At 34.9% G+C, this 13,967-nt stretch overlaps 1 protein-coding gene across 6 annotated transcripts in view; it reads right to left on the minus strand.

The window, feature by feature from the left end:
- Positions 1–13,967, minus strand: part of ATP8A1 (ATPase phospholipid transporting 8A1) — a 125,152-nt gene that overhangs the window by 33,773 nt on the left and 77,412 nt on the right. For all 6 annotated transcript variants that reach the window (XM_075499996.1, XM_075500000.1, XM_075499997.1 and 3 more), the window contains 5 exons: positions 11,117–11,300; positions 10,903–11,013; positions 3,339–3,413; positions 3,079–3,201; positions 513–591 (listed from right to left, as the gene is read on the minus strand). In XM_075499996.1, coding sequence (XP_075356111.1) covers positions 513–591; positions 3,079–3,201; positions 3,339–3,413; positions 10,903–11,013; positions 11,117–11,300 — 572 coding nt within the window. The remainder of the gene's footprint in view (positions 1–512; positions 592–3,078; positions 3,202–3,338; positions 3,414–10,902; positions 11,014–11,116; positions 11,301–13,967) is intronic.

The raw sequence follows: 13,967 nt of genomic DNA on the forward strand, positions 1-13,967 counted from the left end.
CGTTTCCTCTGTCACAAGCCTCCTCATGTAGGTGTAAACTAATGGGTTAGTATGCCCCTGAAGTAACAGGAGAGAAGGTATACGCATCAGCCATAAAAGCTTATAAAACATAAGAGACAATGCAAGGGACAGGAGTGATTTAGGATCTTGTAGGTATTTACCATGGTAGTGTATTATATTAAAAAAAGAGTGTAATGAAATAGACTTTTTCTCCGTCTTGTTTCAGTTTACTTAAAACCTATTTATATAATTTTATATAATATATATAGTGTGTATATATATACACACACAATATATATACACTATAGTTTTAGCAATATTACTCCTACTTTTAAACAGATTTTAAATAAAACCTTTTAAATATACTGCATCTGCTCTAGTTTTAGAAGTGGTATCTTGAAATTTAATCACACAAAACTGTTAGTATTTATAAAGTTTTCTTAAGAAAAAAGAAGGTATTTAGATATTTCGTACCTTTCAACATTTATATTTTTATTTTTCATAATACTTACCATGCTGGAGGGCTTTTAGTGGAAACCAAAACAGAATGAATGAGTGGAAGAGGCCATTTAAACAATGAACCCAGAAAACCTAAGGGAAAACAGAAAATCCATGAGAACCATTTGCAATAAACTAGCTCTGTGAACCCTGACCTTTCTTTTTATCTGTGTGTTAGGTTCACAAAATGTGTTTCTTTCAGGCCACCACTGTGAAGTAATATAACTGACAGGCACTTTCTGCCTCTTAGCTCTTCATGGGTCATTTGTTTATTTTTATGTTTTGAAAAAAGTGTGTATTATCTCCTCCTTTCAATTTCAAATCAGAAGGGAAATTAAAATGTATACATAAGGGAGTATCATCAGAAAAATTAAACTAAACCAGACAACTGGAGCAATTGCTACATTCTAAGTAGGCAGCTAAAAAGGACTCTAGCTTTTGTAATTTACATTTTGTGTAATAAGAAATTTGGATAGTAGAACAATCAAAACCTGAGTTTTACGTATACCTACCTACATATTTCCACATACAAAGGAATTTAAAAAAGGACAAATAAAAGTACCTTCCTTAGATTTCTCCTTACATGCTCCATCCTTGAAGTGCACAGCTTCATCATATTTAACTTCCTTTAATGTATTTGCTAAATAATTCAAATTTTACTTTCAAACTTATTTTAATTTGTAAAATACACCTTCTGAAAAGAACTGTATTAAGTTTAAGGATAAACAACCTATTGATGCTTTCCATAACATACTGTGTAAAGACATAGAAAGACTTTAAAAATATGTAACCCATTTCCTTCAGGATAGCAATCATGTTTTTTCATTAACAATGCTTTTGACAATCATAGCCCTTATTGTAACTAACCGATGTGTATTACGAGTGTTAAGGTGTTCAAACAATTGAAATTAAGTTGCCTGCCTCACAACATTTTCCACAATGTCTCAAAGTCTTTTGTTAGATTATACAACTACACTAGGTTGTATGATCCAATTTACACTCCAATACTTTGCACATTTGAACTTGTGCTACTCATTAACCTTTGTCTCTCCTTCTTGCTATGTCATTACCAGAAGTTTTTATTTGACAGAAAGCACAGGTGGGTGCAAGAAAAATTAGTTCTACTTTTCCATTTTCCTGACCAATTCTTATTGTCACATGCTAATCCTTTAACCTCTGTCATGACCTCATAACCTTTGATCCCTTTTACCATAACAAACATCTGCATCAACATTCAAGGCAGTAATGTTTCCAAATCTTTAACACCAACTATTCAGCTTATATAGGTGGGAATTTTGTAGTTGGGAAGTCTGTAGACATTTACTCATAGCAAGTATTGTATGGGAATAGCCACAGAATTTCCAGTGAAGTCAACAATACATCTGTGCAATAATAAAAATATTACAGACTTATTTAAAAACAGAAGAATCCAACAATTGTAACTCATGACTTACATTATTTATCAAAACTATCACAACACAAAAGTGTCTGTATTAATGGACTATGAAGAATCTGATATTTGTGAAGCATTCACAGTGACACAAGAAACTGTATTTCCTAGTTTCCTTACAACTTTCAGGTTTGTTTTTGTGGGTGAAGGGTTGAAGTGAGTAAGAAGGAGAAAAATCTCATATGCTTCAGTGAACAAACATAGTTTAGACAAATAATTCTATATAGATAGGGGCACTCCAGTTTTACAGCACAAGTGGCACAGATATGAGAGCTAAGCATGCTGCATCAGCTCTGCACATCTACTACAGACCAGCACATATAGGCATTGTTAATTCAATGACAGATTGAAAATGTCCCCAAGTTCAACATACAACAACATTACTTGAAATGTCCCAATTATATTTAGAAAAATAAAACAAAATCAGAAGGAACTCTTACAAACATCATGTATTCATGAAATTGCAGATTCAGGAAAAAGTTTCATTTAGGTTTTTTAAGAGATTATTTATGGACAAATCTGTAGAAATTGTGTATGTTTTATATATGAAAGAGTCCTACATTATTTTACTACTTCTTGTGCTAGTCTCTCCAAGATGAATGTCACCCATTTCCCACCAAAAGTAGCCTCAGATTCCTTTTGATCCACCCTTACACATTCCTAACTGTTTCCAAGTATTTTTTCCCAAAACTCAAAATTAAACCATAAAATCACAACTCCAAATTGACAAAGAATAGTACCAAGTCCCTCCCTCTACAAATCTAATGACAGTTCTTATTGTCCTCTGCAACACTTCTCCACAGGCTTCAGTAATCCATTTCTATATAACAGTACAAATACATACAGCCTAGCGACAGAGAGGTCTAATCACTTCTACCTATAGAAGACAGCTTTATCACCAGCAGAGGAAAAAAATCAGGGCTAAAAAAAAATAAAATGCTTGCTGTCCATTTCCGTACTTGGATAAAAGTACAGAAAATGGATAAATATGATTTGCACCATTCACAGACAAGTAGACAACTGGAAATAGTAGTAATAAAAATCCCTTCCATTTTAATTATGAGCAGCATAGAACAAAAAGGATAACTATACTGAATTCCTCTTTAAATATACTTCTTTTTTTTATCTACCTTAGTATTAAAGTCCAATGCATTTTGGGAAGTCTTGTATAACTCTGGATATTTCAGCATGTTTTCTTTTCGACAGGATCTCTCAAATATTCCAAGAGTTAGTGGAGGCATTGCTGTAAACATCTAGTAGATAGATTAAAACAGACAAACAAACAAAAAAACCATATTGCAAAACTTTAGAGGTGAGCTTAAAGATTGCTTACTCAAGAAACTTTCATGATTATGACTGAAAATAACTGAAAACACACAAATCATCTTACCACATTGTAGAGACCTATACACCATCTTTCAAAAAGAATTTGTCCAGAAAAGCCATTGACAAAAGCAAACCAGATCTGAAAAAGAGGAGAATTGTATATTACTCAAACGTTCTGCAAGGTGTGATTAATAGACTTTTTTTTTTCCTCAGCTTCACAAAAAGGGTATCCCTAGAACACATTTACAACACAGTTAAGGATGTTATGGCATAAACATATATAAAAAAATACAATAATAAACCCAACTTGTGTTCAGAACAGATAATGGGCAATCTAGTGAAACAGGTGAGCAATTCCATCTAAATATGAAAACATTTCAAGGAAGTAGCTATTTTCAGAAGGAATTTCATGTTTGTTAAGTATTTAAGAGTGATATAGCTCACTGCATTTCTATTGTACTTAATCCTTAATGAAATAAAAATTCTGAGAAATATCGGGGGGGGGGGGGGGGAATCATAGGAAACACCTACAGATTAGAAGCAGTCATCTTCTAATCATTAGCAAACCTCCTAACTAACAGAATTCATACAGTAAGCCACAGTTTGGAACTGAAAATTGTACCAATATTCATTCCTCATACATGAAACTGATGAGACAATGAGGCTTTACCAGAGCACTAAATCAACTACAATTACTTAGTTAACAAGCACTAACTCAACTACAGAGTATTTTAGAGGCACAGTTGGAAATCTCTTTCATTGCCTAAGTTTTATCACTTTTTTCTAAAAGGTTAAAAAAATAAAATTTAATTTGAAATGCACGACGACACATTTTCTTACATTTTTCAGTATAGCATGCAGCATGACTGCTTTCTTCTATTTCTTACTTCATGCTTATATTAGTTCAATGACAAAGTGGAGAAGAAGCATGTCTGATGAATCTTTATTAACAAGCTACACTGAAACTATATTGCCTATAACAAACATAAGCTGTAAGGTGACAGAAGCTACGATCATCTAAACAACATTCTACTCAATTTACAACTCATGTTTCTCAAGTGAATGTTTAGATGCTGCTTTGCAGAGACTTTGCTACAGTTCACATTTCAGTCGACTTTATTATGGAAGCATGAATTGCTATAATCAATATGTATGTTTATCAACATGTACCCAGGCTGGCCTCCAGGTGACCAGGTTCTGTGAACAAGCTCATAGTCTTTTGTCATGTTGGGGAATGTTTCAACATATTTGTGAATACTTTGAGATGGAAAAAACCCTGAAATTAGCAACTATTAACACTAAAAATGGGAGTTAAAATCCAGCTAAAATTGCTATTTGTTCAACCCATAAATGAAAAGTAAATAGATTTTTTTGGTGGCCAATTATTGGAACAAGATTGCATACAAAATCATGAATGTTAGAGGCTGCAATATAGAGATATAAAATACGCTGCATTTTCTGAAGTCTTATAATGCTAAATTTCTTTACTTTGATTGACTTAACAGTAACAAGCACTCTATTTTCTAACCTTTCAGTCTATTCACTGAAAAGACAATGGACTTACTTTATGCCAGTTAAATGAGATTTTTATAAGGTCTTGTGTATTTTGATTTTTAACTTTTGAAATAGGAATTATGATTTAACTGTGATGAATTTAGAAGACATTTATTAGCAGCAGTTTCTCAGTAGTTGAATATGAGGGAGCAAGATGAGTGCATAATCAGTTGTTCGGTGCTGAACAACTAATTATGCACTCAACATCGGCACAATTTTTGGATGTTTTACAACTAAGCTATATGTGTGAACCTAATCCAGAACCTCATCACCACTGCTGGATACAAGCTGTGCTTCTCAAATACCTTCTCTCTTTTCAACCTTCTCATTACACATAGTTCCTACCTTTTACTCCCAACCTAGGAAGATGGCTAGGAAGACAGTCCTTGAGAGAGGAGGGAAGGACAGGTATTATTATGTGATAGACCCCTTAATTTTTTTTTTTTCTTGTTTGTATCAAATCCTGGAGTAAACTTTAGCATTCTTAATTTGAAAGTGTTTAAAGTGGTGGAAAAGGACAGTTTTAATAGAAAATATGTGACTCAGTAGTTGGGCACATGTACATTTACATGTACACATATGTATAGATATAAATATGTACACATATTTATAGATGTGTACATCTCATTGCTGGTAATTTCAGACAGAGTTTAACAAACGTGAGACTCTCTCGGAAGAAAATAAAACAGACCGCAACTAGACATACACTTGATCCTTCATAACCAAGGAGTATATGCAAAGAACATTAACTTTCTGTTGTGATCTAACAGTCAAAATGTTATAAAAATTTAATTTAAAAAGAAAGGCCTAAATACATGTACTGAATCTATTCCACATACTCACTTCTATTAAAGGTAAGTGATACTAAGCAACACTTGAAAATGTTTTGGAGTGACTGTTTTAAAGAAATGCAAGAATTTATAATAAAATTTCAATTTACAATGAACATCATATATGAAGTCACTACCAAACCTCTCAAGAAATGCTATGCATAATTTTATTCCTTAAAAACCCTGATGCTGTCAGTTTTATTTTGTACAGAATTTAAGTTAAAATTTTCAAGCTATTTAAACTCTGAAAACTACAGTTTTACTGTAGAATTGTGAAGAAATCCTTTAAGTTATAACAGTAACTTCCTGAAATCTTAGCATTTACTTTCTTCCAAAGACAGCATGCAAGTTACAGGTGTTTCAGTGAAGCTTAAGTGTAACAAGGAACTGGAACAAATCTTGGTCAGAACTCTAGATGCAAGCCAAGAAGAAATGAAATTTGGTATCACCCCTGGGTTCTAAAGTTCTTGCTGAATCTATAAAAAAAAATGGCTGGGAAGAGAAACCTTTTAATGTGGCTAAAACCAACGCCCTCTGTAGTAGAAACACTACTATTTAGTGGAATACCAGATACACTACTTTAAGAGACAGAGCATCTTTGATATCTAAGCAGAAACATGGTTTTTCTATTGTTTACAAGATAATATTTGAATGTTCACATTAAGAACACCTATGGCTCAAAAATAATTAGCAGATCTGGAGACCTTATAATAATAACAATTAGCATCTGGAGACCTTACAGCAGCCTTCCAGTACTTAAAGGGGGCCTATAGGAAAGACGGGGACAGACTTTTTAGCAAGGCCTGTTTGTGACAGGACAAGGAGCAATGGTTTTAAACTAAGGGAGGGCAGATTTAGACTGGATTTAAGGAAGCAATTTTTTACAATGAGGGTGGTGAGGCACTGGAACAGGTTGCCCAGAGAGGTAGTGGAGGCCCCATCCCTGGAAACATTCAAGGTCAGGTTGGACAGGGCTCTGAGCAACCTGACCTAGTTAAAGATGTCCCTGCTCTTGCAGGGGGGGGTGGACTAGATGGCCTGTAAAGGTCCCTTCCAATCCAAAGCATTCTATGATTCTATGATCTGGGGGTGGCGGTGGTGTGGGGGAAGCAGCAAGGATAAATACAGCCCTCAGCTCAAACTGTAAGAGGGGGAAAAAAGTAAGTCACCCACTTACCCTAACTTCTGAACCTTGGATCCTAGAAAATTACACTCTTAAATATACATGAAAAAACCTCTATGGAGCTTACTACAGCATTAATAGTGACAGTGACAAGAAACACAACGGTTTCTTGCTTCACAGTGGGAAATTCATTAATGGACAAGTGTGTTTCTTTCTAATTATGCTGGATAATGAAGGAAGCTGTACCTGCAAGGTAAGTTTTTAGCAGATGTTGTACATGACCCTAACGTAGGAGCAGATCCAGCCACTTCTCTCCTAAGGGTAGGTCCTACTCTAACAGCTCAAATTACTAATCCAGCACCCCAATACAGAAGACCAGGAGACAGGTGTCCTTGAGAAGTAATTTAGACTATGTAAGTGAGGGAGAAGTGAAAATTCAGACCATTTTATAGTTGAATTGCTACATAATTTCCATTGAAAATGAAAGATTTAGGTTCATAGCCCATCTAAAATGAGATAGGCCTCCATGCAGGTGCCTGTATTTCTAAGTTTTCAAATCATATAATGCAAAAAAATGGGCATGAGCACAATCACTTTCTGCTGACTGTGTTTTAAACTGAACTCGCTGCAGTTTGCATACATTAAGTATGCCACGGCATACTGAACAAAAGCACCTAAACTCTACAGCTCAGAAGCAGTGTGAAAGCCTGCTCATGTTTGGGGTTATGCATGATATGGGTCTCAGTATGACCGCAGGCATTCGTCTGATGTGTCAGGCAAAGGAAACTGGGAACAAAATGGTGAATTTCAGTTATGGACGTGAGCAGCAGAAACTGTGTAACTCAGCTGTGGGATGAAAAGGGCTTGGGGGAAAAAATAATAATAGTAATAAAAAAAAAGAAAGATAACCATCATCCAAAGTTTACGGAACAAAAAAGAGGCTGTTACAGCTCTAATTACTTAGTGTAATTGTTTATGTAGTATCATTTAAATTGTTACAAATGGCCATGTTTAAGGATCTGTGACTGAACTTTAAATGTGAACTCCACACATCTGTTTCTTCTCTTTGTGTCCTGGTCTTTTACTCTTTTGTTTGAATTTTACCCTACATGAAACATGAATGACCTATGCAGATCTTCAAAAATTATTATTTTTTAAAAAATTGTAAACCTTTTTTATTTAACATAAAATAGTTATGTTATTACTAGCTAATACTAGCTAGCAGAACAGAAAGTAGGAATAGGAAAATTTTGTCCCTCCGATGTTGAAGCAAGATTTGCGTAACTTCACAAAATGAGTAGTTTAACAGAAGAGTATATGCAGTAATGGTAATTATAAAACCAAAACCAATCCACAAAGGAGTTCTCAGTCACTAGATCAATCTCAGTCCCAACCATCATTATAAGGTAATGACAGCCCCCTCAAAATAAGTGAGAGACTCTGCATAGGCTTATCCTATGTGAGTGTGAGGCTTGGTACAAGCTTAATAACATACATTAGCAGTCTATTAGAAATTCAAAGTTTTCACTTGCGATTTAGAATGATACTTCAGAATCCTCTAAAGTTACTGGGACTAGTCCCATACAAAAGACGAGGCCCATGTTTAAATATCTATTGTGTCAAGACACAGAGTAGAAAAAGTTATTATAGACCACTTCTAGTTTCTTATGAATATGAGTTTAAACGCCGATGAACACTAATCACTGTGCAGGAGTATTACTATAGACCTTTACCATTTTCTGAACCAAGAAACCAATGGCACTTATTTCATATCACCCCATGAATGCCTAGGAAAAAGGTTGTATTTTAGACTACATGGAATCTATTACATTACTTGTTTGATTTCTACTGAGCAGACATTTAAAATATAATATGCATCTATTAAGTAAAGGTAGGTATTTTTAGTTATTGTCAGCTAATAAAAGGAAACTTGTTTAAAGCAACTTCCAGACATGCCTTTCATAGTATTATTTTCTAAACTCCAAGACAGAGGAGGCGTGGCCACGAAAGCTTCACAGACATTTTCCTCATGTAGCATTTCTGCATATTAAGCAGCAGCTTACAAATACTCATTGAGCTCTCTGCTCCCACGCCTGATCCGTACAAAAAACTGAAAAGAGAGATTCAAGACTGGCAGTTGTCCTTTCTAGAGACATTCAATGATGAATTTCTGCCCATTCACTCACAGTATTGACAGGAGCTATTAACATCTGTGAAAGTTTTAAGAGCTGACAAATGTTGGGTATACAGGAATTCAAGTAGAAGTCATCTTGTCTTCCAGAGAAGGTGTACATGGTAAAATGCTTGTATGCATTATATATAAAGGGTCATAACCGATATAAAAATGATCTCTTTGCCCTTCCATCTGCTCAGGAGGCAGAGACTACCTCTTCTAGTCTTTTGTATTTTTAGACTATGATCTCTGTACCTTGCATTTAACCTTCTTTCACAAAGAATACAAATGGTAGGATATTTATATCTGATTTCAGTTATAAATTGACAATGTGTTTGCAGGTGACAATGACAGAAAATTAAGAAAAATAAAGTAGTATGTATGTTCTAAAGCCCAACTTTATATTTTTTCTATAAACACAAAGTATACATTAATACTGCTTTATCAAGTACTTCAAGAACTACTGCTAACCAGTACTTCCGGAAGTCTGATCATTTAATCAGGTATTCAGCTTTTGAAATGCAGGATCTAAAGTATGTCATCACTTCTAAAGCAAAAAAGGATCTTTAATGGATTTGCTTTTTCTATGGCTTCCTACTTTATGTTTTTCTAAACAGGCTACAAACTTCCTACTACTTACATTGAAATCTATTTACGTTAGTAACACAATAAAGAGGGAAAAAAGGAAAATTTAGAAAATGTAAAAAATATGCTAAGAAAAATGCATACTTTTTGGCTACAACACTTGTACATAAAGAGATGTTTAAAGTATTTTCAAATATTGCAACAGTGTAAGATCACATACATAAATATCAAAATCCAAAATATTAACCTAATGTTTACATCAAGTCTAACAGAAATAAGGCATTTTCTTTCAGTAAAAACTGGACACATACTGCACAAGTTTAAGATACTAATTTGAAAATATATTAAAAAAGATAAGAAAGCTTTAAGAATGTTAACCCCATTAACGTAAAAATACGGAAGACTGACCTATAAAACTTATTTTGTGATCAAGTTTTGCAACAAATTACATTTCCCCCCCCCACATTTTTAACCCAAAGTATCATTGTGAATATAAAGTTTGAATCAATTATAAACGTAATTACTGGATATATATTTGGTTATAAGAAAGCAAGCAGCTGTTGAAAGGAAAAGAGGAACAGTAAATGAAGGGGGGCTAGAAAAAAAAAATTAAAAATCCATTTAAAAATACGTTCAAAATTTTAAGGTTGCCATGTGATCATGAAGGTCATGAAAACTATAGCTTACATGCTGTCTTAACCATACCTACCAATAAACGTACATTTATTACAACACAGTCCTCTCATACTATTGTATTTTTCACAAGACTCCAGTATCCTTAAAATCCCAGGTGAGAAAACTAGGTCAGCTACTTTCAGGAAAGTATCCCTGTTCTTGAACTAGAGCCTAAGGAGGCATGCTTACCCCATCAACAAGTGAAAGGCATGCAATAGTATAACTTAACACGTATGTGAAAACCTTAAGTACTGTTCTGAACAGCAACAGCCCTGCGATTCAAAGCTCCTGACCTGAAAAAGGGCTTCAGATTGCGAACTGGACAGTTACTGACACCAGCTTGAAAAGCTTAAGCACATACATCTCTTGGTAAATTTAAGGCTACTTGTAACTGTATTCCTTAAATACTGTAATGATGTTATAGATACAGAATTTTAATAAGCTAGCAGTATTATGCAACACAAACATTCAGTACTAATATTTAGTATGTATTTTTAAGACAATTGGGTCTTTTAAAGTAAAAAAACCATCACTCTAATATTAATCAGTTTATTAAAAAGCAAGATTCAGTACTAGCAAGTGTTTATTGACAGTTTAAATGCTTCTTTAAAATCATATAATAATCAAAAGCTCAAAATAATAAAGTTTTTACTTCCAAGGAGTAACATTTACTGTACTGTAAAATTACCTCAATAATATAAAGGACTATATTCTTGTAGAAACAATACAGGATGCATTTAGCTACTCTGTTATAATTCCAGGCTCCGTGAACCAACAACAAGTTCTTCAAATACTTGAACTGCAAAAAATGAAAAATGAACATACAATCAGATCACGCATACACCAATATTAATCTGATATTAAACTATTTTATTGTAGTATTTTACAGTGTAATGACTTACCTGAGCAATTGAGTAGTCTGAAGAATTAGCAGCTTGTAGACCTTCATTCCCACTAATACCAACACCAACATGTGCTGTTTGTATCATACTAACATCATTTGCTCCATCACCAATCGCTAGAGTTACTACCTTAACTTGTTTTTTAACCATTTCTACAACTTCAGATTTTTGAAGTGGTGAAACCCTAAGGGGTAACAGAAAGAAAAAGGTTTATACAGGACTTTCAAATTAATGTACTTTCAAAACATACTTTATATTCTGTGAAAAGGTAATAAAAACAGGCTAACTAACATCCTGGTCAGCGACATGGTCTTGTTATTGCCCTTTAGGCTATGTGCTAAAAGCACATTCCCAGCCAAATTCATAGAAACCTTGGATTTGTTGAAGCAAGATGTTAATAGGACTTGAGAGACGTAGGTCAAATAGCAATGGGCCCCTAAAACAGAGTAATGGAAGAAACCCCAAACACTGCCACTACCAGTATTAACTTACAACAGTTGCAGATTTCGGCATATTTTGTTGTTATGCTTTTTATTTTCCTCTCTGTTTAAATATGTATTTTATAAACAACAAGATATTTAAGACACGGATGTCAGAGCAAACAGGAAGAGGGTAGACTCTTGATCCTCCACTTTAACTGCTGGTAACTTCTCCCTTGTTCTTTTCAGGACTGCTCCAATCATCTGTCATTAAAAAAACGCCTGTCCACAGTTGAGGGGACAATTATTCCAGGCATGACTCTCAAAAGCTCTATTGATGAAACTATACCAGTTTTGGCTCCATCTACCATTGTGTGTGTCAGATGTGTACTTTCCATTTCATGTTGTAAAAATTCTACTCTGTATGCTAAAATTCAGTCCTTGTAGTATTTGAGACATCATAACTGAAAATAATATACAGAAATTATGTGCTAGGACTGGTGTGTTTCACAGGGTGGGGAAGGGAAGAGAAAATCCTAAGCAGTGTGGCAATCCACTCTTGTGCTTCCTGGCACTGGAGTCAAGGATCAAACCCTGCCCCTTGTCTCATGGTACAAACATAAACAAGAAGAAATGCAAAAAGCTCTGTGAGACTGTCTCCTGCACCACCGCTGTTCACTGCTTCCTACAAAGAGAGCAATTCTGGTACCAAAGCATGACTCCTGCTGTGGAGCTGGGGATGTGCAGCTGGTGAAGAACTGACCGTTCCTCATCTATCTTTCCAGCTTTCCAGACAAACTCATTCTAGATGCCTCCATGCAAAAACTAGACATGGATAAGAAGCAGAACTTTCCACTGGATATAAACTGACACCAAAAACTGGGGAAAAAACATGTATTTATAATTCATTTCCTACAAGTCTTCTATATGCACACTCATGGCAATAACCCCTCTGGTACCATATGCTTCTGGAACTTTGCGATTTGGGCTGTGAAAGAGTCCCCCTGCAGTGACAAAATTTCAGGGTTAAGGATTATATAGGGATGTTCATAACCTGACTTAACTCTTCCAGGTCAAACAATAAAATAAAACCACAGAAATATACAAGAAATTAAAAATACAAGTTTTGGGGGACAAATTTGCAAAGGAAAAGCACAAAAGAGCAATTACTTCTAAATATTGTTCCTTCCTGAACATGCTCTGTATATTGCTGCTCACTGGGATACTGCCAAGTAACATAGCCTGTGTAGTTCACGAGTACTGTCCTCACCTGAACCAAGACTGCTGTATGGCACTCACAAGCTCAGTAACAAAAAGAAATGTTACCACCAGACACCAAAAGTTCAGCTGTATTATGGCATCTGTGCAGTCCTAAAGTTCCTCACAAAAGATCCTGCAAGCTGAAGGTCCCAAAAGCACCATTCTCATAAGTATGTGAATACTGGAAGGCCTCATGATACTTGAGAAAATTATACTGTTATATTATTAATGAGATTCCTGATGGGCAAGTCCTTTCTAGTTTGAAGAATTATAGCTCAAAGAATTCTATCAAATCTGGTAAGTGAATGTGGCAAAAAAATACTGTCCTATTTATATTGATTGATTTCTAAGATCACAAAACCAGTGCTAATGAGGGCAATAATAAAAACAAGCCACCTACAAAAGAAGCAAAATCTTTCCATCTACATACATTAGTCAAATTACTTTTCAGTACATGGCATAATAAAATGTTCCTGTCTGCCCACTGATCTCTGGCGTTACAGCCAAGGCTGAATGAGTAGCCGGTCTTGACGCTGGACAGACTGACATTACAGGTTAAAATGCACTGCTCTCTATTTGGACCAAACTTTTGATCCATAATTCAATTTGAGAGGAAAAGTTTTCTTTTCCAACTGGTCGTATAAATTTCCTCATCACACTTCTTCTTGTCCCCCCTCCAAAAAAACAGAAACAGAACAAACCCCCCATCTCTTTCCAAATAAAGAAGAAAGAGATATTAAATTCTCCACATTCAACACTAAGTTTTCACAGTTAAAGAACACTGAAGCACCAAGTATATTCTTTCCATTAAGCACACAGACACTAATGGCAATGCTTGGCCATCACTTTTTCTAGCTGTCTGAAAACTCTACCGTAGCTACCAAAACCACAACCAAAAAGCAGTTACATGATTGCTGAAGCGAATGGCCACGTCAGCTACCTTCCATTCTGCCTGAATAAGAATGCAATTAGAAAACAACTTTAAAAAAAAAAAACACCCTCCCCCCCAACCAAACAGAGAGATAGCATAACAAAATCCAATGTTCACATGACAGACAAGCAATAAACTTAAAAAAAGGAAACCAAAGTTTTTCTTAGAATTGACAGCTCAGGCTGGTGACTGACTTTCATAGTGTTCATTGAAAAAGTAAATGCAGCAGAGTGCTGAAAAA

Source organism: Mycteria americana, chromosome 4 (genome assembly GCF_035582795.1).
Source record: "Mycteria americana isolate JAX WOST 10 ecotype Jacksonville Zoo and Gardens chromosome 4, USCA_MyAme_1.0, whole genome shotgun sequence".
Lineage (NCBI taxonomy): Eukaryota > Metazoa > Chordata > Aves > Ciconiiformes > Ciconiidae > Mycteria > Mycteria americana.